This window comes from Empidonax traillii, unplaced genomic scaffold (genome assembly GCF_003031625.1).
Source record: "Empidonax traillii isolate 1590-97213 ecotype Southwest subspecies unplaced genomic scaffold, ASM303162v1 scaffold1063:size215077, whole genome shotgun sequence".
NCBI lineage: Eukaryota > Metazoa > Chordata > Aves > Passeriformes > Tyrannidae > Empidonax > Empidonax traillii.
In genome coordinates this window covers 129,004-155,223 of record NW_020956256.1, presented here as the reverse complement: position 1 = coordinate 155,223, position 26,220 = coordinate 129,004, and the positions used below count along the sequence as shown (strand labels likewise).

The 26,220-nt window shown below is 62.7% G+C and overlaps 4 protein-coding genes across 9 annotated transcripts in view; all 4 read left to right on the top strand.

The window, feature by feature from the left end:
* SHC1 (SHC adaptor protein 1) overlaps window positions 1-32 on the top strand; it is a 10,130-nt gene extending 10,098 nt beyond the window's left edge. The window contains exon 7 of the mRNA XM_027904486.1: window positions 19-32. Coding sequence (XP_027760287.1) covers window positions 19-32 — 14 coding nt within the window. The remainder of the gene's footprint in view (window positions 1-18) is intronic.
* PYGO2 (pygopus family PHD finger 2) lies at window positions 7-1,599 on the top strand. The gene is made up of 3 exons (XM_027904554.1): window positions 7-28; window positions 110-159; window positions 230-1,599. The coding sequence occupies exons 2-3, from the start codon at window positions 118-120 to the stop codon at window positions 1,319-1,321; spliced, it is 1,134 nt and encodes a 377-aa protein (XP_027760355.1). The 5' UTR covers window positions 7-28; window positions 110-117; the 3' UTR covers window positions 1,322-1,599.
* Window positions 1,600-2,182: 583 nt separating this feature from the next.
* Window positions 2,183-8,001, top strand: LOC114068450 (phosphomevalonate kinase-like). 3 transcript variants are annotated; one of them, XM_027904545.1, is made up of 12 exons: window positions 2,185-2,278; window positions 2,766-2,835; window positions 3,135-3,249; window positions 3,333-3,902; window positions 3,985-4,008; window positions 4,091-4,161; window positions 4,246-4,371; window positions 4,455-5,431; window positions 6,580-6,643; window positions 7,161-7,313; window positions 7,384-7,513; window positions 7,733-8,001. In XM_027904545.1, exons 2-12 carry the CDS (start codon window positions 2,776-2,778, stop codon window positions 7,867-7,869), a joined length of 2,427 nt encoding a protein of 808 aa, XP_027760346.1. In that variant the 5' UTR covers window positions 2,185-2,278; window positions 2,766-2,775; the 3' UTR covers window positions 7,870-8,001. The 3 variants fall into 3 exon arrangements, with proteins under 3 accessions (XP_027760344.1, XP_027760346.1, XP_027760345.1); XM_027904543.1 differs by lacking the exons at window positions 6,580-6,643; window positions 7,161-7,313; window positions 7,384-7,513; window positions 7,733-8,001 and adding an exon at window positions 5,512-5,767 and having other exon boundaries at window positions 2,183-2,278; XM_027904544.1 differs by lacking the exons at window positions 2,185-2,278; window positions 2,766-2,835; window positions 3,135-3,249; ... (3 more) ...; window positions 4,246-4,371; window positions 4,455-5,431 and adding an exon at window positions 6,347-6,460.
* Window positions 8,002-8,792: 791 nt separating this feature from the next.
* KCNN3 (potassium calcium-activated channel subfamily N member 3) lies at window positions 8,793-24,347 on the top strand. Of its 4 annotated transcripts, none has more exons than XR_003573603.1 (9): window positions 8,793-9,603; window positions 10,217-10,345; window positions 12,535-12,630; window positions 15,694-16,112; window positions 19,590-19,731; window positions 21,381-21,491; window positions 22,603-22,704; window positions 22,902-22,972; window positions 23,363-23,469. XR_003573603.1 is itself a non-coding variant. In XM_027904539.1 (9 exons), the coding sequence occupies exons 1-9, from the start codon at window positions 8,887-8,889 to the stop codon at window positions 23,657-23,659; spliced, it is 2,109 nt and encodes a 702-aa protein (XP_027760340.1). In that variant the 5' UTR covers window positions 8,793-8,886; the 3' UTR covers window positions 23,660-24,347. The 4 variants fall into 4 exon arrangements, 3 of the variants coding, with proteins under 3 accessions (XP_027760340.1, XP_027760341.1, XP_027760343.1); XM_027904539.1 differs by having other exon boundaries at window positions 22,603-22,730; window positions 22,903-22,972; window positions 23,363-24,347; XM_027904540.1 differs by lacking the exon at window positions 10,217-10,345 and having other exon boundaries at window positions 22,603-22,730; window positions 22,903-22,972; window positions 23,363-24,347.
* Window positions 24,348-26,220: the final 1,873 nt, after the last annotated feature.

Genomic DNA, 26,220 nt, shown 5'->3' with positions numbered 1-26,220 from the left:
GGGCCCGGCCGCAAGCAGGGGAAGGCAGGTGAGCGCCGGGGCCGGGGCGGGTGGAACGGGGTGGGGGTCCCCCCAGCCCCCCCTGACGCGGCCCCTCCTGTCTCCGCAGGGCTGCAGATGAAGAGCCCCGAGAAAAAGCGCCGCAAGTCCAACACGCAGGTACGCGCCGGGCCCGGGGGTCCCGGGGAGGGGTCCCCGGCAAAGCCCTGACCGCGCCTTCTCCCCGCAGGGCCCCGCCTACTCGCACCTCTCGGAGTTCGCGCCGCCGCCCACGCCCATGGTGGACCACCTGGTGGCCTCCAACCCCTTCGAGGATGACTTCGGGGCCCCCAAGGTGGGGGCGGCGCCCGCCCCGTTCCTGGGCAGCCCCGTCCCGTTCGGCGGGTTCCGCGTGCAGGGCGGGGGGATGTCGCCGCAGGTGCCCCCCGGCTACGGCGGGGGCCCGCAGCCCCTGCGGAGGCAGCCCCCGCCCTTCGCCCCCGGGCAGATGGGCCCGGCCTTCAGCATGGCCCCCCAGAACCCCAACTACGTGCAGGGCGGGGGCCTGGGCTTCGCCGGGCAGCCCTTCAGCCAGCCCCTCGGACAGAACTTCAGCCCGCCCATGGGACAGCTCATGCAGGGCCCCGTCGCGGGCTTCGGGCCCATGATCTCCCCCACCATGGGGCAGCCCCCGCGGGGTGGGGGGGACATGGGCCCCGGGCCGGCCCTCAACGCCCCCGGAGGGGGCCCGGCGGTGGCTCAGCGCTTCAGCCAGCCCGGCAACCTCTTCGGACAGTCGCCCCTGCAGCGCCCCGGGCCGAACATGCCCCCACTGCCGCCCACCGCCAGCCCCTTCCCCGGGGCCGACCCCGCCTTCCCCGCAGGGGGCGAGGAGGGGGGCGGCAAGAACCCCCCGCCTAGCACCTTTGCCCCGGAGCAGCACTCGGGCTCCCCCGCCGCCGTCAACGGGGCACAGCCCGGCTTCGGCCCCGGCGGCGCCGCCCGCGGCAGCGGCACCCCCGACACCAACAGCCTCCCGCTGCCGCCCCCCGGGAAGGCCCCCGGAGCACCCTCCAGCCACCAGCCGCCCCCGGGGCTCGTGTACCCGTGCGGGGCCTGCCGCAACGAGGTCAACGATGACCAGGACGCCATCCTGTGCGAGGCCTCCTGCCAGAAGTGGTTCCACCGGGAGTGCACGGGCATGACGGAGAACGCCTACGGGCTGCTCACCACCGAGGCCTCGGCTGTCTGGGCCTGCGACTTCTGCCTCAAGACCAAGGAGATCCAGTCTGTCTACATCCGAGAGGGCATGGGACAGCTGGTGGCCGCCAACGACGGCTGAGCCTCCCTCCTGCCGCCATGTACAGCTCCCCACGCTGACTTAGGACCAAACCCCTGTTTTTTGTAGCTGTCACCCCCTCCTCTGCCAGCTGTGGCTGCTCCCCCAGGCACCACCGGCCACTGGGAGCCACCAGGGGACAGTGCCCAGGGGACCCGGGGTGGGTCTGTCTGTGCTGTCGCCAGCCCTTTGGTGTGGGGAGGGCTCTGGCTCCGGTGCACCGGCCCTGGATGGGCTGAGGCTTCCCGGTGCCCCTCAGCGCTGCCCGGTTTGGTTAGTGCCCTCGCTGGTATGCAGCGGTCCCGGTGCCCCGTGTACATGAACGGGGCAGTTCCGGTGCTTCTCGCTCCCGTGCCCACCCCCGGTGATCCCGGTACCCGCTCGCCCCCTCCCCCCACCCCCCCACAAGGTTCCCTCTGTTATAGCCGATCGTTAAATGGAAACTTTTTGTACCGTCGCTATAAAACTCTGAAACGCGCGTGTCGGTGTGTGTCCGAGGGAGGTGTCCGGGGGTGTTCAGGGGTTCTGTGTCTGTCCGGTACCGGGGGTGTTCACGGGGGTCGAGGGCTGTTCGAGGGGGGTATCCAGCGGTGCCGGTGTCTGTCCGGTACCGGGAGGGTTCAGGGGGGTCGGGGAGTGTCCGGCGGTGCCGGTGTCTGTCCGGTACCGGGAGGGTTCAGGGGGGTCGGGGGGTGTCCGGCGGTGTCGGTGTCTGTCCGGTACCGGGAGGGTTCAGGGGGGTCGGGGGGTGTCCGGCGGTGTCGGTGTCTGTCCGGTACCGGGAGGGTTCAGGGGGGTCGGGGGTGTTGCCCGGTCCCGGCGGGGCCGCGCTCCCGTCCCGCCCCCCGCGCGCTTCATTGGCCGCTCCCGTCACGTGCGCGCCCCGTTCCCGGGGGCGGGGGCGATCCCGGGGAAAGTTCCCGGCGGGACGCGGCGGGCGCAGGTACCGGACCGGGTCCGTGGGGGGCGCGGGCAGGCCCGGCCTGGGCCGCGTGGGGCCCAGCGGAGCGGGGATGTCACCGACAGCGCCGTCCCCCCCACGGCCGGGCCACTTCTGGGTCCCGGGAGCCTGGGGCGGAGGGGGAAGGGCGGGGGCTGCTTGAGATCCCCCTCCCGGTGCCGCTGCTTTGCTTTGGGGTGGTGGGATCTCGAACGGGGCCCCCGTGTCCCCCCGTCGGGCCTCGCCTTCGCCCGTGCCCCCATGCCGGGCCCCGCGTCCCCCGTGCACCTGCCGGGCGGCATCACCGACTAAAAATACCCCGCGGCGGCCGCTGGGGTCGGGGGGGCGGTGCGGCGGGGCCCATGCTCCGGGATGGCTCCCAGAGGGTCCCCACAGGCATCGTTTGGGGGACTGGCTTGCACCAGGACCGTGGCTCTCCCGGTCACATTCCAGGGGTACCGGGAACAGCCAGGTCACGTCCCGCTGTCCGTCCGTGTCCTTGCAGGTGGTTGTCCCCATGGCGGAGAAATCGGACTCCCGAGACTCGGAGAGCAGCTGGGTGCTGGCGGGCAGCGAGGTGAGGGCTGGGGACTCCCAGGGCCGACCCTGCTGCTGGGGATCTCCAGGGCAACATCCCTGGCAGCCCCGTGCCTCGGGACACCTGGGGCAGCGCCCTGGGGCTGGGAATCCCAGGCAGACCCTCCGGGCTGGAGACCCCAGGGCAGCTCCCGATGCTCGGCATCCCCTGGGGCTGCACCCCACTTTTTGAGACCCCCTGGGCAGACCGTCACAGCCTGCCCAGGGCTGTGGGCAGAGTGGGGCACACAGAAGTTGGGGCTGAAGGTGTCACCCTGTGTCCCTCCCTGCTTCCCCCAGGGTCTGCCCATTGACACAGTGGGTCCAGAGCAGGATTCCCATGGGGCTGAGGATGAGGAACCGCAGGAGGAAGAGGAGGAGAAGGAGGATGAAGGCACCCAGGACACAGCCACAGGCAGGCAGCCACCATGGGGATGGAGCAGGCCCAGTGTCACCCCCTGTGCCACCATCTCACCCCTATGCTCTGCCTCTCCCCAGCCGTGACCACCAACGGTGCCGCCACCTTTCCTGGCCAGACCCTGCACCCCGAGGTCAGCAGGCAGGGAGTGAGCCAGGACAGGGGGTCTGGAGGGCTGCTCCCCCCACGGGGACACCCCACACACCAGCACCTGTGCCTGCAGGACCCAGAGGAGTGCACGGAGCCCGGGGGGTGGGCAGTGCCTGCCCCAGATGGCTCCACGGAGCCCAGTGTGACAGAGGGCGATGTGCAGGAGGAGCCTGATGCAGAGGCTGAGTCACAATCCTGCCCTGGCACCCCCAAAGCAGGTGAGGACCTCGCAGGGCAGTGCTCAGAGGCAGACCCTCCCTGGAGGTCATCCCGTCCCCTGTCAGGGTCACAGACAGAAGATGGGAGCTGCACCAGCAGTGACAATGACACGGAGGGGCTGCGGCGGCGGCAGGGCCACAAGCCCCGTCCTGGACCCCCCCCTGCCACGCGCGCCCCGCACCGGGGGACACCGGACACTGGTGACGAGGATGGGCTCAGTATGAGCAAGTACCTGCTGGGCGCCTTGGCGCTGGTGGCTGTGGGGGTGCTGATCATCACTGGTGAGTGGGGATCCTGGTGGCTGGGGGCCCAGGGACAGTGTGGGGTCCAGACATCCCCCTTGTTGTGCCCTTCTCTCCCCAGGTGGCATCTACGACCCAGCGGATGGTGAGTATGTGGGACTGTCCCAGCTGGGCAGGGGGACATCCTGCAGCAGCCTGGACGCTCGGACCCACATCCTCCTCCACAGGCCCTGTGGAAAGTGTGGGGAGCTGGGACTTTGCTGGGGAGCAGGAGTCGCTGCTGTCCACTGACAGCAATGTAAGGAGGGGTTCTGAGCAGGGCTGAGTCAGAGCAGGGGATGTCCCAAGCACCCCCAAGCTTCCCAAACTTCCTGTCTCTCAGGACTCGAAGCAGAAGCCGCCTCTGCCAGACACTGGGGACCCCCAGAGCATGCAGTCCATGAGCCAACTCCTGGACAAGCTGGCCAAGGAAAACCAGGAGATCCGGCTCATGCAGGCGGAGCTGCAGGTGGGTGCCTGACCCCCTGGTGTTGTGTCCCAGTGGCGCTCTGCCTCTCCCACCTCTCTCACGGCCCCCTCCCCCTGCTCCAGGCGCATAAGGATGAGCTGCAGGCGCTGCTGCAGAGGAGCGAGGGTGAGGCGGCGGCAGCAGGGGCGCAGCAGCAGGGCCTGGCCAAGGAGAACGCGCGGCTGCGCGCGGCTCTGGAGCGGGAGGTCAGTGCGCTGCGGGACGCCCGGGCCGAGCTGCAGCGCCTGCAGGCCACGGGGACACCGAGCAGCCCCAGGGGGCCAGCGGCAGAGCGGCCCCATGCCACAGGTGTCCCAGGGCACGGCAAGGCCACGGCATGGTGGCACGGTGAGCTGGATGTGCTGCGTCGGGAGCTGGCGGACACCCTGGAGCGCGTGCGGGGCTCTGGGGATCTGCCGGGGCTTGTGGAGGAACTCAGCACCCTGGAGCAGCGCCTGGGCCAGGTGCTAGAGGCAGAGGGGACCGGGTCCTTCCCCACAGCCTGGAAGAAGCCGTTCAAGGTGGAGAAGGAGAGCAAGTGGCACAAGCAGCACGCCACTAGGGGGGCCCCCCACGAACAGGAGAGGAGAGAGCATGGCAAACCCCAGGGGCACAGGAAGGATCCCCGGTCCCCCCGGGAACACAAGCCAGGCAAAGGCTGGGGGAAGCCGTCTCACAGCCACCCCCAGCAAGGCTCCCGCGAGCTGCCCCTGCTCAAGCGGTACCGGGCACCTCAGGGCTGCTCAGGGGTGGCCGACTGCGCCCGCAAGGAGGGCCGCGAGGCACTGGGGGCTGTGCTGGAGCCAGTGCAGAAGGCACAGTTCCTGCGGCTGCTGGAGAGCTTCATGGGGCGCCTGGGCTTGGGGGGGCACTTTGGGGGGCTGGCAGCGCGGCTGGATGGGGTCTTTGGGTCTGACGGGGTCTTTGCCCACGACCGCCTGCGGTTCGTCGACTTCGTGGATGATGTGGAAGAGCTGCTGGAGGAGATGGCGTGGCAGGAGGGGGGTGACAAGAAAGCAGCCGACGGCTTCGAGGAGTACATGCTGCGGCATTACAGCGGGTGAGCTGGGGCAGGTGGTGCCGGGGGTCCTGGGGGATCTCCCCCCTTAGCACCCCATCCCAACTCCCCTTCTCTTGCAGCACCTCCGGGAAAGAGTGGGGCCGGAGAGCCCTGCAGCACCACGGCATGAGGTGGTAGAGCCAGGGGACAGCACCATATTGTTCCAGGATGGCTCCTCACCACAAGCCTTCAGCCACGCAAGGGCCCCCCATGGGCTGTTTTGGGGGGGCTGGGAGCTACTGTTGCACCCTGTAGGGCCGAGTAGGGCCAGGTCCCTGACCGAATGCACTGTGTGATGCTTGACTGCCACCATGAATAAAGTCACCGCTGGGCAGAGCTGTGTGGGTGTGGGGAAAAAAGGGGTGCTGGGGGAAGGGAAAGGGAAAGTGCTGAGAAAAGAGGGTCCTGGGGAAAGAGGGGTTTAGAGGAGGAATAGAGAGAGTGAGGAGGAAAGGAGGGAGCAGAGGGGAATGGGGTGCTGTGGGGCGAAGAAGGTGCTGGGAGGGAAGAGAGGAGTGCAGGGAAGAAGTGGTACAGGGGGGAGAGGGAGTGCAGATGAAAAGATGAAAAGACAGGGCAGAGGGGAATAGGCGGTGTTGGAGCAGAAGGGGATTGCTGAGGGGGAAGAGAGGGTGTTGGGGGAAGCTGGGGAAATGGGGGTGCTGGGAGGAAAGAGGGAGCTTTGGGGGGAACAAGGTACTGGGGAAAGGGAGGTTCAGAGGAGAACGGGGTGTGTGAGGAGGAAATGGGGAGAGGGAGGGCACTAGGGGCAGAGGGTTGCTTGCTGGGGGTACGGGATGCTCTGAGGGGCGGGGCAGAGCCCGCCGTGTCCCGGGGGGGTTCGCGGGGCCCGCTCGGTGCTGTGCCGGCCCCGCCCGGCAGGGGGGGCCGTGGGGCGGGCGGAGTCACCGGGGCCGGGGCGGGACCGGGGCGGGTCCGGGCGCCGATGGCGGCGCCGCGCGCGGTGCTGCTGCTGAGCGGGAAGAGGAAATCGGGCAAGGATTTCGTGGCCGAGGAGCTGCGGAGCCGGTACCGGGCGGAGCCGGGGGCGGGGGCGGGAAAGGCCCCGGGGGCGGGACCAGTACGAGGGGATGGAGAGGTCGGGCTCCGCTCGGCCGGTGCCAGTCCCGCTGACCCCTCTCCCGCAGGCTGGGCCCCGACGTCTGCACCATCCTGCGCCTCTCCGGGCCCCTCAAGGAGCAGTACGCCAAGGTACCGCGGCCCTGCACGCCCCGAGCCGCGTCACGCCCCGCCGAGCTGGGCCAGGACACTCCTTGCCGTGGCTGTGCCGTCCAACACCGTGCCATGCAGTGCCACGCCGTGCCGAGCTGTGCCGTGCTGCACCACACTGTGGCCCTCCCCGCCGTGCCGTGCCATGCTATGCCGTGCCACACTGATCTGCGCCGGGGCACGCGCTGTGCCGTGCCACGTGCGTGCCACACCACGCCGTGCCGAGCTGTGCCGTGCCCTGCCACGCCACTCTGTGCCATGCGATGCAATGCTTTGGCCACGCTGTGCTGGATTGCGCCATGCCACGCCACGCCGAGCCGTGTCAGGACATGCCGTGCCACACTGTGCCGTCCCATGCTCATGCCATGTCACGCTGCTGTACTGAGCGGTGCTGACCATGGCACATCGCACCTGCCCTTGCTGTGCCGTGCCATGTCATGCCATGTCACGCCGTGCTCCGTGGCCCGGGCCGTGCGCACTGACCCTTCTCTTCCTGCAGGAGCATGGCCTCGACTTCCAGCGGCTCCTGGATGCCAGTGCCTACAAGGAGACGTTCCGGCAGGACATGATCCGCTGGGGCGAGGAGAAGCGCCGTGCCGACCCTGGCTTCTTCTGCCGGGCAGCAGTGGAGGGGGCGCTGCACCCGGTGTGGGTGAGCCGCTGGGGGGGGAAGAGGGGTGCCAGGGGAGCGCAGGGTGGGCGCTGAGGGAGCCCCCGTGCAGGTGGTGAGTGACACACGGCGCCTCTCGGACGTGGAGTGGTTCCGGGACGTCTATGGGGACGTGGTGCAGACCGTGCGGGTGGTGGCTACTGAGGAGACAAGGAAGAGGAGGAACTGGGTCTTTGTCACTGGTGAGCAAGTGAGGGGCAGCTTCCCCGAGCGCAGCACCAAAAGCAGGGGTTGCCCCACGGGCATGGGTCTGCTGCCTCCACTGCCATTCCTTGGCAGTGGGAGCCAGAGGCTTTGGATCAAGCCCCCAGCTCTGGGGGGGGGGGGGGGGCCACAGTGGGGGGGACAGATGGACAGATTGTGACTGTCCTCGGGGCCTCCCCGGGCTCTGCTGCTGCCAGGGGTGGACGATGCCGAGTCTGAGTGTGGCCTGGACCAGGGAGTGGCCTTCGACTGGGTGATCACCAACGACGGGGATGAGCTGGCCTTGGGCGAGCAGCTGGAGACGCTGCTGCAGTCGCTCCACAGAAGCCTATAGCTCCATGTTCCTCCACTGAGGCTTGGGGACCACATCCCCCCCTCCCCAGCCCCCCAGCACCCCCCCCTCCACCTCTTGCCAGCACTTCCTGTTCTGGAATAAAGCTCCGACATGGAGAACCACTGCCACGCTGGGGCCGTGTCTCATTTCTGGGGGAGGGACACATAGGCAGTCCCCCTCACCCCTGCCATGAATTCACCAGCTTTTGAGGGGCAGAGGTGCAGTTTAATTACTTCTTCCTGGGCAGGGGGGTCACCAGCTGGATGCTTCGTGGTGTCTTTTAATAGGGTTTCCAGCAGCCAATTCCCTAGGGATTATTTCTGCTTCCCAAGCTCCTACCCTGATATCCGCTCTTCTCCTGCAACAGCTGGGCACGGCTGGGGGGGTTCCTGGGCGGGCTGTGGGGTTGTAGAGGGGGATTAGGGCCCTTTATATACATCTATAGCTACATATTCCATACTCTGGGTCTATCATCAGCCTGATCCCCGCCTTGGGGACATGCTGGGGCACACACACCCCTCCACACACACCCCCCTGCAATCAATGGCGTGACCCACCCCCAGGATGGAAGCACACACTCCAGCTGCTGCTTGTAATCTCCAGCCTCTGTAAGGGGATTAGGGGGTTTTATACAAGGGGAGGGGGGATGCCCATGGGGTAACCCAGTGGGTAAAACAGGTGAGGGGTCGTTCGGGACTTGTGAGCCGGGGCGCACCGATCCCGGCACCCAGTGCAACCCGATGCACTACAAGTCCCGAACGACCCCGCAAAGATGCAGGAGCCGGGGGTGTGATGAGGGGGGGAGATACAAAGCGGGGAGCGGGCGGGGATGATGTCAGCCTGCGGGGAGCCCCAGCGTGGCCAATGGCGCTGCGGGGCCGGGCCAGCGGCAGCGGCGGGGGCGGTGGCGGCGGCGATAGCGGAGAGCGCACGGCGCCCATTCATGATCCAGCGAACGGGGCCGGTGACCAGTAAAGCGGGACCGGTGCCCTGTAAAGCGGCGCCGGTACCGCCGTTATGGAGACGTCGGGGCATCTCCACGATTCGGGCGTGGGGGACTTGGAGGAGGATGGTCGGTGTCCCTGCCCGCTACCGGGGGATGAACGGTCACCGCCGCCGCCCTCCGCGCTGCCGCCGCTTCAACACAGCCTGTTGCACTCCTCGCCCGGGTCGTTACGGGCCCCTCCTCCTCCTCCCGCCGCCCCCGCCGCCCTCCACCCTTCCTCCCGCCACGGCAGCCAGCTCAACCTCGGCGACCACCCAGCGGGCTCTGGGGTGGCGAGTGGCAAACATCGGCAGCCCAGCCCCTTGGTCCATCGGCGGGACAGCAACCCCTTCACCGAGATTGCCATGAGCTCCTGCAAGTACAGCGGAGGGGTGATGAAGCCCCTCAGCCGGCTCAGCGCATCCCGACGGAACCTTATCGAGGCTGAGCCAGAGGCACAACCCCTGCAGCTCTTCGGTGCCGGTGGACCTCCGGAGATCGTTGTCTCGCGTGAGGACAACCACGCGCCCACCACCCACTGTCCCACCCGCCCGCCCGCCCGCCCGGCCCCCTCCACCTTCGCCAAGGGGCCCAAGCGCAAGGCACAAAACATCGGCTACCGGCTCGGGCACCGCCGGGCGCTCTTCGAGAAGAGGAAGCGCCTCAGTGACTACGCGCTCATCTTCGGCATGTTCGGCATCGTTGTCATGGTCATCGAGACCGAGCTCTCCTGGGGGCTCTACTCCAAGGTACCGATGGGGGCAGGGGGCTGTGTGTGGGGCTGCTGGCACCAGACGGGGGCTGGTGGGGTGAGCATGGAGCTGTTTGCCCCCTCCAGCGTCCCACGGGATAAACACGGAGCCATTTGGCCCAGGTGGTGTCCCACAGGGTAGACGTGGAGCTGTTTGGCCCATCCAGAGTGCAACAGGGTCGGACAGGCTGGCGGGGCACTGGTGGGGTGTCCCCAGGGCCTTAGTGATGCCGCAGCCACAGGTGTTGGACAAGCAGCCACAGGACTGGGGGCTGCCAGGGCTGTGTGCCAGCGGGTGCTGTGCCGAGTCCTGCCCCACGCACCCGCAGGGATGGGCACCGACCCACCGAGGTCTGCGGTGCCTGTTGCTGCCATGGTCAGGTGCTCCTCAAAGCGCCCTTGGTGGTGCATCAGAGCACCCCCTCCCTCCTCCTCCTCCACACCCCTTCCTTCCTTTTTTTTTTTCCTTCTTTTTTTGCAGGACAGTGTCTTTTTATTTATAATTCTCCCCCCCACGTCCCTTCCAGCTCCTGCTCCCGGGCTGCGCTGGTTGGCAGCGATATGAATAACTCTTTGTATAGACATCTGTCATGTTATTTATGCCTATCCAGAGAGGGGAAGGCATCGGCACCCGCGCCAGCACCCATGGGCGTCAGAGGGACAGTGCTGCCGAGGGGGCTGGGGGGCAGCCAGCGGGGGTCCCTGTGCCACAGTGCCACCGGTGGAGGGGAAGGAGCAAGGTGGGAAGGGGGTGCTCACCACTTCCTGCCATTATCCAGCCTGGGCAGTGGGGAGGGCAGCGTGGGTGGAAGAGGTGGAGGAAGGGAGGGACGTGGCTGGGGGTCCCACGGGTGTGGGGGGACCCTGCTGCCTCCCCACAGAGCTGCCTGGTGGGGGGGCTCCTGAGTGCCGTCTGTCCACGGCTGACAGTGTCAGTGGGCGTGTGGGGGCTGCAGGCAGCAGTTCCACTGCTCTGTCCGAGGCAGTGGGAGGCCTTGGTGCCAAACCGGCATCCCCGGTTCCCCTGCTGAGGGAGAAGGACACTTCACTGCCAGAGCCTTTTCCTAGTGGTTCCCACTCTCCTTCGGTGGGAGCAAGGCCAAACCACCGTCCCCCACCCGTGCCTGCTACCTGTTGAGCCGCGGCTGCCCTCGCAGGCTCCGTGTGCCTGCTTGTCTGGCACGGGGGGACTGCCCACCCTCCCCAAGCTGCCAGCAGCACCACTGCCACGCTGGCCCTGGCACGCTGGGCTGCTTTGTCAGCTGGGGAAGACCCTGTGAGTCAGCGCTTGCCACCATGCAGCAGCTGTGACCTGCTGCTGCACCCCTGCCCCGCTGTGATGTGAACGCTTGTGCTGACAAGCACAGGGTGCAGGGGAGTCCCCGAGCCCTGGCCTCCCCAGGCCCTTGGCCAGATCTGCAGCAGTGGGGCTGCTGGGTATAAATTCATCCCCATCAGCTCCCACTGGGAAACCAGAGCTCGCTGGCAGGGACACAACCAGGAGCATGGGAGAACCTCCATAGAGTCAGGACCAGCTGCTGCTGTGCAGACTGGGATGTCGGTGCTGCTGGCACTGGCCCAGCTCTGACTGTGCCCCATAGTCCCAGCCACACTGCCACATGCTCCCAGCCAGAGGGTGCCAGGGCTGAGTTGGGAAGGGAGGACACAATGGCCAGGGTTTGCCTGCTCCCTGCCTGTCACTCCAGTGTGGGCAGGACAGGGCCTCTCCTGCCTGTGGGATGGCACTGCTGCTTCCCACCACCTGAACGGCACTGCTGGGGTGAAGGATCTCGCCACCAATGTGGTGCAATGAGACGTGTGCTGCAGGTGCCAAGGTCTTGCCCCATTTCAGCCACGGTCCCGTGTTGCTTGCTGCGAGCATGGGATCCAGGAACAGCTCCTTGGACCTGACACTGGCAGGAGGCATTAGTAAATGTAGTGGGTGAGATTTGCCAGGTGAACCAGTGGATGCCCGTGCATCAGGCAGGGTTGGTGCTGCTGGGAAGGCTCTGGCCAGAGCTGCCTTGCCACATTTCTGCCCCGGAGTTTGCCTATTAATAGCTGGTATTTGGTCCCAGCACTTCTCTCAACACCAGCCATTATATCCACACAATTGTGCGGCCGGAGCCAAGTCGTTAACAATGCGTCACCGCCTCCGCAGCAAATAGTCCCTTCTCGGCGTGCAAACACCCCGCAGGGCTGAGGAACACCGGGGAGAGGGAGCTGAGGGAGGCTGAAGGCAGCCTGGCACACTGGAGAGCCAAGGAGGGCCTGCCGTGAGCACGTCATGAGTGTGCCGGGGCTCACCACAGCGGGGATGGGGGGGGGCTGTGGGACCCACCAGGGCAGGTTGGGTTAGGGATAACGTCTTGGTGAGATGCTGCTGAAGCCCTGGCACCCGTGGGGTCAGGCTGTGGCTGCGCCCACATGAGCTCAGCCATGTCCAAAGCAGACGGTGAATCCTGTTCTTCCCAGTGGGCTCCTGGGGATCAGCCACTTCGGCCACCAGTGAATCAGGGGCTGGTTTAATTTACATAGGATTAATTGGCAGGAGGATCTAGGCCACCCATTTGAGTGCCATAATATTGGGCTCAGGCTGGATGGGGCCGGGACGCTGGTGTCACACATCTCAGTGAGGGGAGGCTGGGAACTGCACTCACCACAATTAAATTCAAAAAAGGAGAAAGGGCCCACAGTGCTGGTGGTACCAGTGGTGCTGGATGCCATAGGTGCCAGTGATGCTGATGGTGCTGATGGTGCCCTTGCTACCATGCCAAGCTGCTTAGGGTGGGGGCTGAGGCAGCCAAAGTGCTATTGAGGGGGAGATAGTAGGTGTTGGGGGCAGCACCTTCCTTGGGGTGTGGAGCCAGGGCCAACAGCATCCTACAGCTGCACACCCCCTAATGCCTTCCCCACTCTCGCCCTGCAGGACTCCATGTTCTCCCTGGCCCTGAAATGCCTTATTAGCCTCTCCACCGTCATCCTGCTGGGCCTCATCATTGCCTACCACACACGGGAGGTGCAGGTAGGTCCTGACATCATCAGTGCCTTGTGAGGGGCTGCTGGGGTGTGCTGAGGGATTTTCCAGCCACTTGGGTGGGACATAGTACCTTTACCTCCTCCCTCCTTGCTAGGGCCTTGGGGGGCAGCGAGGCATCTCAGGGGGCAGTCAGGCCAAGCACTGAGGGGTCTGTCTGAGCCTCAGGTGCCCGGTGGATCTGCTGGTGGCTGGGGGAAGCTGTGGCCAGGAAGGGCTTGGACCAGCTGAGGTGCCAAGGAAAGCTGTGAAATCCTTACCTAATCAGGGCTGCACATTCTCTTCCTCCTTGGGAAGTTAAAGGGCTCCCAGTTTGTGGCAGGAAGGCTGCACTTCCCGGTGGGAACCAGCTTCGGCACGCTGCCGTCCTGTTTGGGGCATGGGAGGAATGAATCACCAGTCAGGAGAAGGAGCATCCTGGGAAGGGATGTCGAAGTTCCCAGTCCTGAGTGCACCATAATCCCAACTTGTCCCTCTCGGGGCTGGGGGCCAGTGTGGCTTTGCCAGCACCCCGGTCCCTGCAGCCCCCGCCCCAGGGACCAAGCCTGGGGGTGGGTTGCTCTAAGCAAGTACTTGGGAGCTGTGGTTTTTGCTGGAATAATATTTACCCTGGGGTGGCGGCGGTCAGGGTCAGCCAGGCGAGCCGGGCCCTGGTGCTTGTGGCTTCCTCTGCTTGTTGTTCCTGGCAGCAGGTTGTGCAAACACAGTGTCCACCCCCACGGCCCTCGGGTCATCCCACCTCTCCCGCCTCGACCAGAGCCAAAATCCCACCACTGTCCTTCCCCACACAGAGACCAAACCTCACTAAAGTCCTGGCTGCTCTGGCAGGCCAGTTGCACTGGCAAGGAGGGAAATGAGATTGGTTTGACTTGACCTGCTCCAGACAGAGATGTGCTGGCTGCTGATCACCCTGTTACCTCTTAAGTGTTGTAAAGGCACTGCTGATAATCCAGCTGGGGTGGAGAGGAGCTGCCAGAGCTGTAAATCCTCAGCTTCTTGTCCCTCTCACCCAAGGAGGGGGCTGTTCTCATCCAACCATGGCACTGTCAGACCTCCCAGCCTCTGGGAAACAATGACTTCAGTCTCTTTCCTCTTCCTGTCTTGCCCAGAGCAGCTGTGGCTGCCCCATCCCTGAAAGTGTCCAAGGCCAGGTTGGAGCAACCTGGTCTGGTGGAAGGTGTCCCTGCCCACGGCAGGGGCTTGGAACGAGGTGAACTCTAAGGTCTCTTCCAGCCAAAGCCAGTCTGTGATTGTATGACCCTACTAGTTGTGTTAATTAGCCCTTTGGGATACTTGAAGAGCTTCCTGTGCCTCAGTTTCTCTGGGGCTGGGGCACCCCAGCAACATCTCTGGTGCTGGGTGGAGGTGTGGAATGTGCCATCCCTTGCCAGTATGCCATTATCACCACAACACATGAAGGTGCTGGTGAGGCTGCCAGCTCCAGCCAGGGTGCCTGGGGAGGCAGAGCCCCCCTTGTCCCTGTGCTTGGAGTGCCTGGGGCTGTTTGTCCATTTTGGTGAAGCTTTTGTCCCCATGCTGCATCTTGGTGGTTTCCTGGGCTTCACTTGTCTGGAGATGCAGTGGCTGACACACTTGTTCCTTCCCCTGCTGCAGCCAGTGATGCTGGGGATGCCCCCTTGAGTACCACTGGACCACACCAGGTTTCCATGGGAACCCACAACGATGCTTCACAGATACAGAGCTGAGAGGGGCTGGATCAGGGGAAACCTGCCTGGATCCCCCCTTGCTCCCTCCCCTACCTGAGCTGGACTATGGCAAACCCCCACCATGCAGTTAAAAGGCCTTTTTCCTCTTGCTGATTTGTTTATTTTAACACCCTTTTCCAGGAAGGAATGGGCTGTCAGCTTGTTACATGCCTGAGGATCTCCCTTGACAGCTTGGAGCATTTTTATAAACATTTTCTCAAACAAAGCAGCTAAAAAGAGCAGAGCTTTCCCTACAGAAAGGGAGGTGGCCGGGGCAGCCATTCCATGAGTCAGTCCCTGTGGCTCCTGCCATCCCCAGGGAGAGCCCCAAGGGCCGTGCCCTGCCAGCAGGGCGCCTGCCACAGGTGCACAGGGGCCTCTGGGAGGGCAGGAGGATTGTTCCTGGGCTCAGTGCCAGCCGTGCTCCCCACCCACCTCCCACCCCCTGCCCTGGCTGGAGTGACTGCGATAGGTCCTGGACCCCTGGGCACGCTTTGTGCTGGAAGGGTCAAGGACATGGACAGCAGCACCAGCTGCCACGTCCCCTTTGATCCCTTCCTGGTGGCATCTTTGCCAAGTGCTGCTTGCAGAGGGGCCCTGAGAACGTCCCTGGTGCTGTGGGTGACAGCAGTGTCCCCACTGCACCAGGAGAAGCCGATGGCAGCCTCAGAACAGACCTGCCAAGGCAGGACAGTGTGGATGACTTCCAGAGCCCTGGTGGCACCCCAGAGAGGCCAGCCTGAGCTGCCATCCCCCCCAGCTCCTGCAGAGACCCTGACTCCATCACTGATGGTGGGAGAGGAGCTGGTGTACCCAGGATGAACCGTCTGTTGCCATGACAACTGGATCCCATCTCCGCCAGCAGCTGGATGCTGTGACTGTGGTGTTCCCTCCCCAAAAATTGCCCTGAAATTCAGGGTGTGGTGGCTGTCAGTGACACCATTGCAGCACCAGCGGGAGCAGAGGGACTGGGGTGGCTCGTGCTGATGCTCTGTGGCCCCACAGCTCGCCCGTTCTGTGGCCTGGGTGAGGGGGCCATTCTGGGAGGTGGGCTCCTGGTGTTTGAGTGAGCTGTCTCCTGGGCACGTTCTCGAGGCCAGGCACCTTAAAGCTTTCTGGGGTGTCCCCAGCACTGCAGCTATCCCTGGAACACACTGGCAGATCAACAGAGAGGCCGGTCATGGCTCATTCCCACCCTTTCCTACCCTCTCCATCCCCAGCGCTCCTGGCCGTGCCACACCCAGCTCCTTTGGCTCTGGTATCACATCCCCGCTGCCTGTAGTGGGAGGCCAGTGGGGCAGGTTGGCTGGGGCCATCAGTAACCACGTGGTTTTGACCTCGGTAGCTCTTTGTGATCGACAACGGAGCCGACGACTGGCGGATAGCGATGACCTACGAGCGCATCCTCTACATCAGCCTGGAGATGCTGGTTTGTGCCATACACCCCATCCCCGGGGAGTACAAATTTTTCTGGACAGCCCGCCTGGCTTTCTCCTACACACCCTCTCGGGCAGAGGCGGACGTGGACATCATCCTGTCCATCCCCATGTTCCTGCGCCTCTACCTGATTGCTCGGGTGATGCTGCTGCACAGCAAGCTCTTCACCGACGCCTCCTCACGCAGCATCGGGGCCCTCAACAAGATCAACTTCAACACCCGCTTCGTCATGAAGACGCTCATGACCATCTGCCCCGGGACGGTGCTGTTGGTCTTCAGCATTTCCCTTTGGATCATCGCTGCGTGGACAGTCCGCGTGTGCGAGAGGTGAGGGGGGGTCTGGGGCGTGTGGCGGTTCAGGATGGGTGGTGGTTCTGGAGATGTGGCGGTTCTGGATGCTCGGTCGTTCAGGATGCTCAAGAGTTCAAAAGGCTTGGTGGTTTGGGGTGCTCGGTGTCCAGGAGGCACGTCAGTTCAGGATGCGTGGAGGTTTGGGATGCACGGCAGTTTGGAATGCTTGGCAGTTCGGGACATGTGGTCATTCGACACGAGCTGCAGTTTGGGATGTGCAGCGGTTTGGGATGTGCAGCAGTTTGGGATGTGCAGCAGTTTGGGATGTGCAGCAGCTCTGGATGCTCAGCAGTCCATGGTCTGGGATGCATGGCAGTTTGGGATGCACGGCAGTTTGGAATGCTTGGCAGTTCGGGACATGTGGTCATTCGACACGAGCTGCAGTTTGGGATGTGCAGCAGTTTGGGATGTGCAGTAGTTTGGGATGATCAGTGCTGGAAAGGGGAAGGGCCTGGCTCAGGCTCTGGCATCGCTGTGACTGACTACCACGAGAGAACTGTGGGGAAAAACCCACAGCCAGATGGACTCGTGCCAGCACTGGCATGCTTGGCGCTGGGGTTGCTGTGGTGGCTGGCCTGGTGGGTACCAGTGCACCTCCATCTCTCAGGGACCTGCCACCACTCTTTGCCCACCAAGGGGGCTGTGGTGGTGGCATCCCCGGTGCTGTGCCAGGGGGTTTTCTCCATGGCCATGGTGCAAGGTGCCAGCAGCAGATGTTCATCCTAGGGCAGGCAGAGCAGGTCTCCCACGGGGTGTCTTGTGTCCTGTTGTGGCAGCTTTGTGTCATCCTTGGAAATGACATGCAAGGGATTACACCCCAACTGGCATTTACACAACTACCCAGGGTCTATTCTAGGTGGTTGCAAGATGAGGGGAAGGCCACCCCTCCTCTTCCCCAGGGTGGGACCTGTTGCTCTGGTCACCCACAAAGGGGCATTAGGGCAGATGTAAATGCTGTGGCACACTGAGATTTTCAAGCTTTTACAGGCCATGTTTTCCTTCCTGTCTCCCTTAATGATGCTCTCCTTTTGGGCTGGATGCTTAGGTGCTGCTTAACTGTGTTTGGGAGATTTCTGTTTGTGACTCCTAAACAGGGCACAGGCAGACAGGTACCTAGGACACACACAAGGGGGGTGATCTCACACCTGGTGAGGCTTAGGCTGGAAAACACAATATAAACAAAGAACCATTAGAGACACACACACCAAAAAAAAAAAAAAAAAAAAAAATCCCAGAAATGACACAGACGAGGCGCTGCAGATCACCAGAACCACAGTTGGCATCACCTCCCTCTGTCTACAGAGCGGCAGAAGCGAACCCAGGTGGTCTGGAGGTGCATCAGCCCTGGGGGGGATGCAGAGCCCTGGGACACGCTCCATGCTAGAGGGACACACACGGGGCATGCACCAGCCCTGGGTGTCACACAACTCCCACAAGGGCCAGCCAGAACGCGTCCCCCTGTCCCCACTGACGGCAGGTTGCTGCGTCGGCCCTGGAAATCAGTTTTTCTGTGCCTTGCAGGACCATTCCCAGCCGGCACCCACCGGGGGGGACCAGGCAGCTCAGAGGCGGGTGTGTCGGGGCTGGGGGCGGCACGGCCACGGCCCGTCCCCTCGGCACCGTGGGCCGCTCCAGCACCTGCGGGCGCAGCATCCCCCCGTGCGCGCCGGGGGGCCGCAGCTCTCCGAAGGCAGCGAGTCGCTTAGCAACCTCGCCCGCTCGCCTGGCCACCGAGCGCAGCCGCCCGCGGTGCCTGCGCTGCCGCCAGCGCTGCCGGGGCTGCCCGCCGACGGCGCGCACGTGGGCCCGCACGTGTGCCCGTTCGTGCCGCCAGCCCGCCCCGGGGACCCCCGGGACACCCACCGGGGCACCCACCGGGGCACCCACTGGGGCTGGCGCTGCCCAGAGCCGCGGGGTTGGTTCCGCCGAGGCTGGTGCTGCCCAAAGCCCGGCGGCGCGGTGCGGGCGTGGGGCGATGCTCGTGTCACCCACAGCGACGGGGTGGCTGTGGCCTCGAGGGGAGCGGGAGGGCGGGCGAGGGCACGGTGGGAAGCAGTGCTGGGGTCTGGCTGACTGCAGCAGTCTTTGGGCATGAGGCAGGTGGCCGCTCTTCCTGCCCACCCCAGCTGTGGGGAGTGCCAGCCTCTCTGGTTTATCATCTCCTTCTGCCCCAAGCGCTGGTCAGAAGAGAAAAGGTCCATCTGTCTGGCTGGGCTGTAACCTCCTTGTTCAGCCTGGTGCTCTCGGGGTTGTCCCCAAAACATTCCATCCTGTGTGATGAGCTGGGCTCAGCCCTTCCCAGGGGAATACTCTGGCCAGGATAGGGGGTGCATTCCAACGCTGTTACTGCGATTTTGGGGATGCCCACAGTGCTTATGGGCTGCAGGTCCCCCGGCCAGCTGCTCAGAGCAACTCTCACTGCGGCTGAGGGTGCTTTTTCCTGCACCAAGATCTCATTTGAGTCTCCAGTTACTGGAGGGAAGAACATTTTGGAACAGGAGAAAACCCAACTGCTCTGGGAGCAATGAGCAGGGAGCCAGGACTGCCAAAAGCTCCATCTGTTTTCGCTCTCATGATTCCGTGAAGAGGCTGGGAGAAGCCTTGCTGGGGAAGCAGAAGGGCAACTGTCCTGTCCTTGGGGGGATGAAGGTGCTGCCTGCCCCTGCCCAGGGCACAGGGCCACGTCGTGGTGCAGACTGGGCCAGGCCCCTCTCTGCTGCCACAAGTCAACGCTGCATCCCCTGGGAAGCATCAGTTGCACGGCTTGGCCAGGTTTGCACCAGCCCTGGGGAGCAGGAGGTGTTTGGGGCCCCTGTGTTTGCTGGAGGAGCTGCAGCCGATGTCCAGAACGGCCAGAGCTCACAGCTCAGCAGGGACATGACCTGGAAAGCTTGCAGCACATCCCTGAAGCTGCAGCCACTCCACGTGTGCTGTGTCTTGAGTGTGTGAGCCATTCCCCTCATCCAAGAGCCGAGTGGATGCTGGGGGCTGGGCAGGATCCATCCCTGGCGGTTCTGCTGGGGCTGCTGATGGCAGTCCCCTGGGGCAGCACAGCCCAGGCTGCAGCAGCACGGGATGCAGGGGAGGATGCCAGCAGTGGGGCTGCTGCAGCCAAGGGATTTGCAGAGCCACAGCTGCTTCTCCCATCAGCCAGTTCTCAGCGCAGCACCACATGACCCTGGGGACACGGGGAGCGGGACGGGGATGTGGTGACAGGTGTGATTGAAAGCAGAAGCTCTTGCCTTTGATTTTTTTGCTCTGATTTTGTCCATGCGAGTTTATCTGCACCAGAAATTGTGCGACCACTGCTGCTATGGGACATCCTGCTGTGTTGTTAATCCTAAACCCCAGCACAGCCTGTGCCAGGGGAGCCACTGTGCCCAGGCACCCCTTTTTCTCCCACATCCATCCCTGCCCCCTGCTGTGGCACTGATGTCTGTGTCTTGTTGGCAGGTACCACGACCAGCAGGATGTAACCAGCAACTTCCTGGGTGCCATGTGGCTCATCTCCATCACCTTCCTGTCCATTGGCTATGGTGACATGGTCCCACACACCTACTGTGGGAAGGGGGTCTGCCTCCTCACTGGCATCATGGTAAGGGCCGTGCCAAGCCAGCTGCCCATCCCGTGGGCTCTGCCTGTCCCCATCGCAGCAGCAGGGCCACTGGATTCTAAGGGGACCCATTTCCCAGCTCTTTTGTCCATGTGTAAGGTGTGAGGCTTCAGGTCTGAGGTCTCACAGCCTGGAAGCTGGTGGAGCTGTCCCAGCTGGTGAATTTGGGGTGGATTTGGACCTGCATTCAGTAGGGCCAGTGATGTGCCCAGGGAGAAGAGGGGCCCCTGAGCCATCCTGGTGCACACCAACTGTCTTCTGTCACTCAGAGTGATTCCAAAGGCTGCTGGCTCCTGCTAAGAGCTGGAACCAGCTGAAAGCCCTTCACCCTCTGCCAGCATCACTGCTCTGCCATGGCTTCCCTTCCTTCTGGCCAGAAGGTCACCGTCTGCCACAGCCTCTGGCATACCTGCTCTGAGGTGCCCATGAGATCTCCCAGCTCGTGGGACTTGCCAGCCAGGGCTGCCAAGAGTGGCCAGGGGCCCGGTGGTCATAGCTCCTCCAGAGGTTTATCCCAGCACCCAGGCCCTGCCCACCTTAGCTCCAGGCCCTGGGGATGGAGCCATCCCTGTTCCCAGCTAAGGGCAGCCCCATGAGAGCCTTCAGCCAGGGCGGCTCCACCACTGGGGATTAATTTTATATTATCTGCAAGTCTTTGATCCACCTCAGACGAGGCTGGTGCTATTGGTGGGAGCCAAGCAAGAGAGAACAGCTCCCTGTGGGTGGGGATTCCCAGCAGGGGAGCAGCCACTGGCTCAGCTGAGGGGGTCTCAGTGCCACAGCTCCCAAAACTCTCCCCCAGCCAGTGGTTACTTTGAAGTGAGACACCATCTGGCAAAGTGTCCTCCACCTCTAGCACAGTCCCACACACCCCCTGGGAATGGGGAACCTGTGCCCACTGGGGCTGGGGGCTCTGCTGGGCTTCCCAAGCCACGGCACCAGGGGTGGTGGCCCCACCAGGAAGAGAGAAGTGGTAGGAGCTGAGAGAGTGCTGTGGGACCTTCGAGGATGCTGAAGGATTCAGCTCAGGGCATCACGTTAATTAATGACTATTAAATTAGGGTGCTTGCCAGGCTGGCGTGGCTGTGCCAGAGCGCTGGGGGGGCGGCTCAGCCGGTGTGAGCAGCAGTGGGCAGAGCTCAGGAGCACGGCAGGGAGGCTCTGAAAGGAGCGCTTGGCTTGCCAGAGACAATGTGTGCTGGAGCTGGTGGCTGCTGCACAGATCCAGCCCCAATAGCCAGGATGGGCCAGCTCCCAGCTGGTGCTGTTGGAAGGCGTGGTGATTTGAGGGGTCCTGATTTGGGGCTCTCACCCAGGCTGCCTGGTGCTTCCCCACCCCAGAGCCCTCTGTGGTGTGGGAGGGCTTTCCATCCTCCAGGGCAGCAGCACGGGGCAGATCCCTGGCCTGTGGTGGCACAGGCTCACCACCGACCTTGTCAGTAGCCTTGGCCTCTCCCATTAATTACCCCTGTCAGCCCTTCAAGGGCACCCAGGCTCTGTGATATCTCCTTGTTGAGATAAAGGGGAGGGCGTGTAGCTTTAGCTAATTAGGGGATTGCAAGGGTGAGGGTGTAAGCGCTGCTGTTACAAGAGGGTGACAAACCATTTCCCCAACTGATATCCCTGCACAGGGTGCTGGCTGCACGGCACTGGTGGTGGCTGTGGTGGCCAGGAAGCTGGAGCTCACCAAAGCTGAGAAGCACGTCCACAACTTCATGATGGACACGCAGCTGACGAAGCGGGTAAGGTGCCATGGGGGGCAGCAGGAGCAGGGGGCCGTGTCACGCGCCAGGAGCTGGGGATTTGGGGTACCATGGCAGGAGGAAGGTGTCAGCACCTCTGGGTGTGGGTCCTGTGGATACCACAGTGGAAGAAGTTGTCCAAGTGCTGTGGATGCAGCTCAGGCGCAAGAGTTACACGGAAAGCAAACACCATCAGCTCTGTTCTGGGGATTTAGGCAATACAGGATGCTCAGTCACACCCCAGAAAGCAAAAGCCTGGTTTTTTCCCTCTGGGAGGATACAGACTCCCTCCTTTTGCAGAGCATGATCTCACTTCTCTTGGTGTCAGGAGGATTTTGGTAATTCAGTGCTCACTGCAGACAAGAGCCACACTGTGAGGCTCCTGCTGTTTCCGCTCCCGAGGAGGGACCAAGAGCCTGCAGTGGGAGATGTAGGGGGTCACTGTCATGCCAGGGTCTGGTGTCACATCCCTGGTAACATGTAGGGGCTGCAGGAGGTCTCTGGTCTCAGCAGCCTCATCACGGCAAAACGGTGGCAGACCAACAGTGGCAGATGATGTAATGAGAACGGAGCCCCCGGCAGATCCACCCCAGCCAGAGCCCTGACACCCCAGGGACAGTCAGGACCTCGGTGTGACCGAGCCGGAAAAGCAAACAGCTGGTCAGCCCCCTCCTCTGGCCGTGGCTATGGATCTGTGGGCTCCAGGCCAGGAGACGGCAGCCGGTTCCTCCCGGAGTGAGAGCAGCAGGGATGCGGTTCAGCTGCGGAGCCTGAGGAAGTCGCGGCCCGACCGGGACTGCCAAGAGTGGCAGATGGATGCAGGAATCAAGAAAAACTTGGGGATTTTTTTCTTCTTCTTGGACCTTAGGGTACAATTTCACATGCAGACGAGGAGCCTGGTGCTGAAGCATCAGTGCAGAGTAGGGCAACGGTGTGGGTGCTTGTTCTTGCTTGAGCTGCCCCTCATCCCTCGAGGGGCTGAGCACCTCGCTCCAGCTGGGGCCAGTCAAGTGCTCTTGCAACACCAGTTCGTGGCAGAGCCAGACCAGTGTCTCTGTGAAATCCCACATGCTGGGGCCTGGTGACCTGCAGCCGGCTCTTGTTTTTGCAGATCAAGAACGCGGCAGCCAACGTCCTGCGGGAAACGTGGCTCATCTACAAGCACACCAAGCTGCTGAAGAAGATCGACCATGCCAAAGTCAGGAAGCACCAGAGGAAGTTCCTACAAGCCATTCACCAGTAAGGGGCCATGCACTGGGCTGGGGGCATTGCTGAGCCCCAGATGAACTGGGGTCCAATCCCTGGCAAGGGTGTGGGGACAATTTTCCATTGCCTGGGATGCAGGCAGCTCTCCAGCTGCACTTTGAAACTGGGTAGGTGTGCAACCCTGTTGCTCTTTCCTTCTCCCCAGGTTGCGGAGTGTGAAGATGGAGCAGAGGAAGCTGAGTGACCAAGCCAACACCCTTGTTGACCTCTCAAAGGCAAGTCTCCTGTGGCTCAGCCAGGCTACCCGAGTGTTTCTCTTCACTCAGAAAAACTAAAGCAGACCTGGCTGACTGCAAAATGCTCCAGCTCGGTTGGTGTCAGCCAGGAATAGCTGCTGTGGGATGGCTGCCCTTGCAAGGCAGGAGGAGAAACTCATACACGAGCCAGGGGCTCCCTGCACTCGCTTTTGCGAAGGTGCCATTGCTCAGCAACACAGGGCTGGCAGAGTTTCCTTGCTGTGATGTCCAGGGATGAGCCAAACCATCATCACAGAAGTCTGGGAACTCTCAGGGCTAAAGGGGTCAGCTCTGCCAGCAACAGCAGCAGCACTAACCCCTTCAGCCATGGCACTAACCCCTCTGCTGTCCCCTGTGTCCCCTCCCCAGATGCAGAACGTGATGTATGACCTCATCACCGAGCTCAACGACCGCAGCGAGGACCTGGAGAAGCAGATCAGTGGCCTGGAATCCAAGCTGGAGCAGCTCAGTGCCAGTTTCAACTCCCTGCCACTGCTGATGGCTGACATGCTGCGGCAGCAGCAGCAGCGTCTGCTCACCGCCGTGCTGGAGGCGCGGGGGGTCGGGGTGCCAGGGGGCACCCCCCAAACGCCTCTCTCTGAGAGCCCCATCGGTGTCAGCTCCACCTCCTTCCCCACCCCTTACACGAGCTCAAGCAGCTGCTAAAACGCAGCCCCTCAGCCCCCCGTGGACAGGGGAAGCAATTTCCATGCAGGCCACGAGGTCTCCGTGAACTTCCTTCTGGTCCTTGAACCGCTGCAGGGCCCTTCAGCCGGAGCCGGTGGGACCAGCAGTGCCGAGCAACGCTTGGAGCTTTGCCAACGCCTTGGTATCGGGAATCGCATCCCTGTTCAGGTGCCTCTACTCGTGGTGAAGGAAAGGGGAACGGGAGGTGACGCCTCGGGCCGGCCCACGCCGCGGCGTCTGGTGGCGGACGGGAAACCCACGCTCAATCTCAGGTCTTCACATTTGAAAACAAAACAGAACATCAAGTCAGAAGCACTGAAGCAACGGAGACACCAGAGGGAGAGTTTTTCTCTGCAGGGCACTCCCCTCTCACCATCGCCAAGCCCCGCCAGGCAGATGCCAACGTGGGGGCTCCTTACGCAGGCTCTGGCTGACGCTGCCCACGCTCCATCCCATGTCCTTGCCAGGACCCACAGGAACCCCCCCTCACATTGCCAGCTGGGTGACAGTTCCTGGCTGTAACCTACCCGGGGGGTTGGTTCTCTGGAGCTGTGAATGTTTTCTGTCTGAGGAAGAACAAGGGACCCTTCTTTCTGGTCCTCAGTGTCATCCCCTGCCTGTGCCAGAGCCGGGACAGCAGTGCCTACAGCGTGCAGGGGGCTGCCCCTGGCCAGTGATGGGGCTGGCGGGCCAGCCCTGGCGCCAGAGGGTCTCCAGGTGCCCACATCACCGCCTTCTGGGAACTCTCCCAGCACCTTGAGAAGCCAGTGGGCTCTTTGAGGCAGCCTCAGAAGTGCTGGATGGAACACTCCATCAGCTCCGACCATCTCCACTTGTATCCAGGAACATCCACACTCAAGCCCAGCTGTCAGTGTCGAATCCACCGGGGCCAAGCGGGAGCTCACTGGCAAGTGATGTGGTCGCTGGGGTGGGTGCTTCATCTGTTTAAAACAAAGCCCATCGCCTTCATGCCACTTCTGCTGGGTTTGGTGGGGAGCAGCAGCACCCTCTGGAACCGTCTCGGCAATGGCACTGCCACCCATGCCTGCCAAAGTGCAGCCCCTCAGCCTCCGTTTTACTTTTTTGCTGGTGTTCAGCTTCCTGAGGTACCCTGGGCATCATTTGGCTGCTTCTGGAACCAGCTACTTTCAGTTCTGCTTTCACCATTTCCCCTTTTTTCCTCCTCAGTTCTGCCCCAGGCTTTCCTGGGTCCGTGCATGGAGCTGTGCAGGGCTCTGACTCTGGGGCTGGTGTTTGCTGCTTTCCATGAAAACTCAGCAGAGAATATTTATATATTTTTAAACAGATGAAGGAACCGTGTAATTACTCTGTGCTATTAATTACACCTCACCCAGCAGTGTCAGTAATTGTAATCAAAGTCACTGTGTTACTCCAGGTATACTCAGCCTGTAACGTTGTCCCCTGTAATTTTTTCCCTTCCATAAATAACGCTGGATTTTGTGCACACGCAGGGGCAGAGGCACACCGCCCTCCCACACCACCACCTCCCCACAGCCAATGCCGAGGAATTTTTTTTGCTGCCGGTGGTGTGAGGTGGTTACTTGTGCCGTGCAATTAGAGTGGCATAGAAAACAAGCAGTAGTTAGTGAGGAGGGCTGCCAGCCTGCTGGCCCCAGGAGGAGGAGGAGGAGGAGGAGGAGGAGGAAGAGGAGGAGGAGGAGGAGGAGGAGGAAGGCTGCAAGGCAACAGCAGGAGTTCTGTGCAATTAGCTCTCAGTGCTGCAGAGGTGTTGGTAGCAGGGGAGCAAGTCCGGTCATCCCCATCGCCTTCACGTGGCCATCGCTCCTGGTCCTCGGCTAGGGGGAGATGCTCGGCTTCTGGGAACGAGCTGCCCTTTCAAGCTCTTGTAATTAGTGTCACTGATCTCCCAGGATGGTTGGGAGTGCCTTGGCAGCCCCCCAAGGTCTATTTTTAGCCCAGCTGCTGCTCCCCGTGTGCCTACGGGTGCCCCCCGGTCCACCTTGTCCAGCAGGAGCTCCTGCCCATCTCCAGGGGGAGGTTTCCAGAGTAACAATGGAGAAAAGGTGACAAATTCTGCGAAAGAGCATGAAATGCAGCATTTTCCCTGGCCTGCAGGCAGCCAGGGGAGAAAAATTCTTCCTGGGCCTCAGACAGAAGCAAAGTGCCCATGGAATGTGGCTGTGCTTGGGGTGAGGTGCAGAAACATGTCCTGGAGTGTCAGAGAGCCAGAGGAAGTATCGATGCTCGAAGATTGATGTTGCCAGCAGGAACCCAGGAACCTCCCTAGAGCCTCGTGATCAAACCTGGGAAAACCAACCGAGTGAGACCAGAGGCCTGCTGTCAGCTCACAGGCCTCGAGGTGCTGGAGGGGGGAAGGACTGTGGCGAGAGGATTGGGATCACAGCTGGAGCAAGAGACCCTTGTCCTGGGGCAGAGCTGCTGCTGTTGCAGGATTTCAACAGGCCTGGGGTGGTGGATCCCTGCACATCCCACACCCTGCATCCCCTGGCCTCGTGTCAGCACAACCTGCACCCCAACAATCCTTCTGCCTGGGGCCT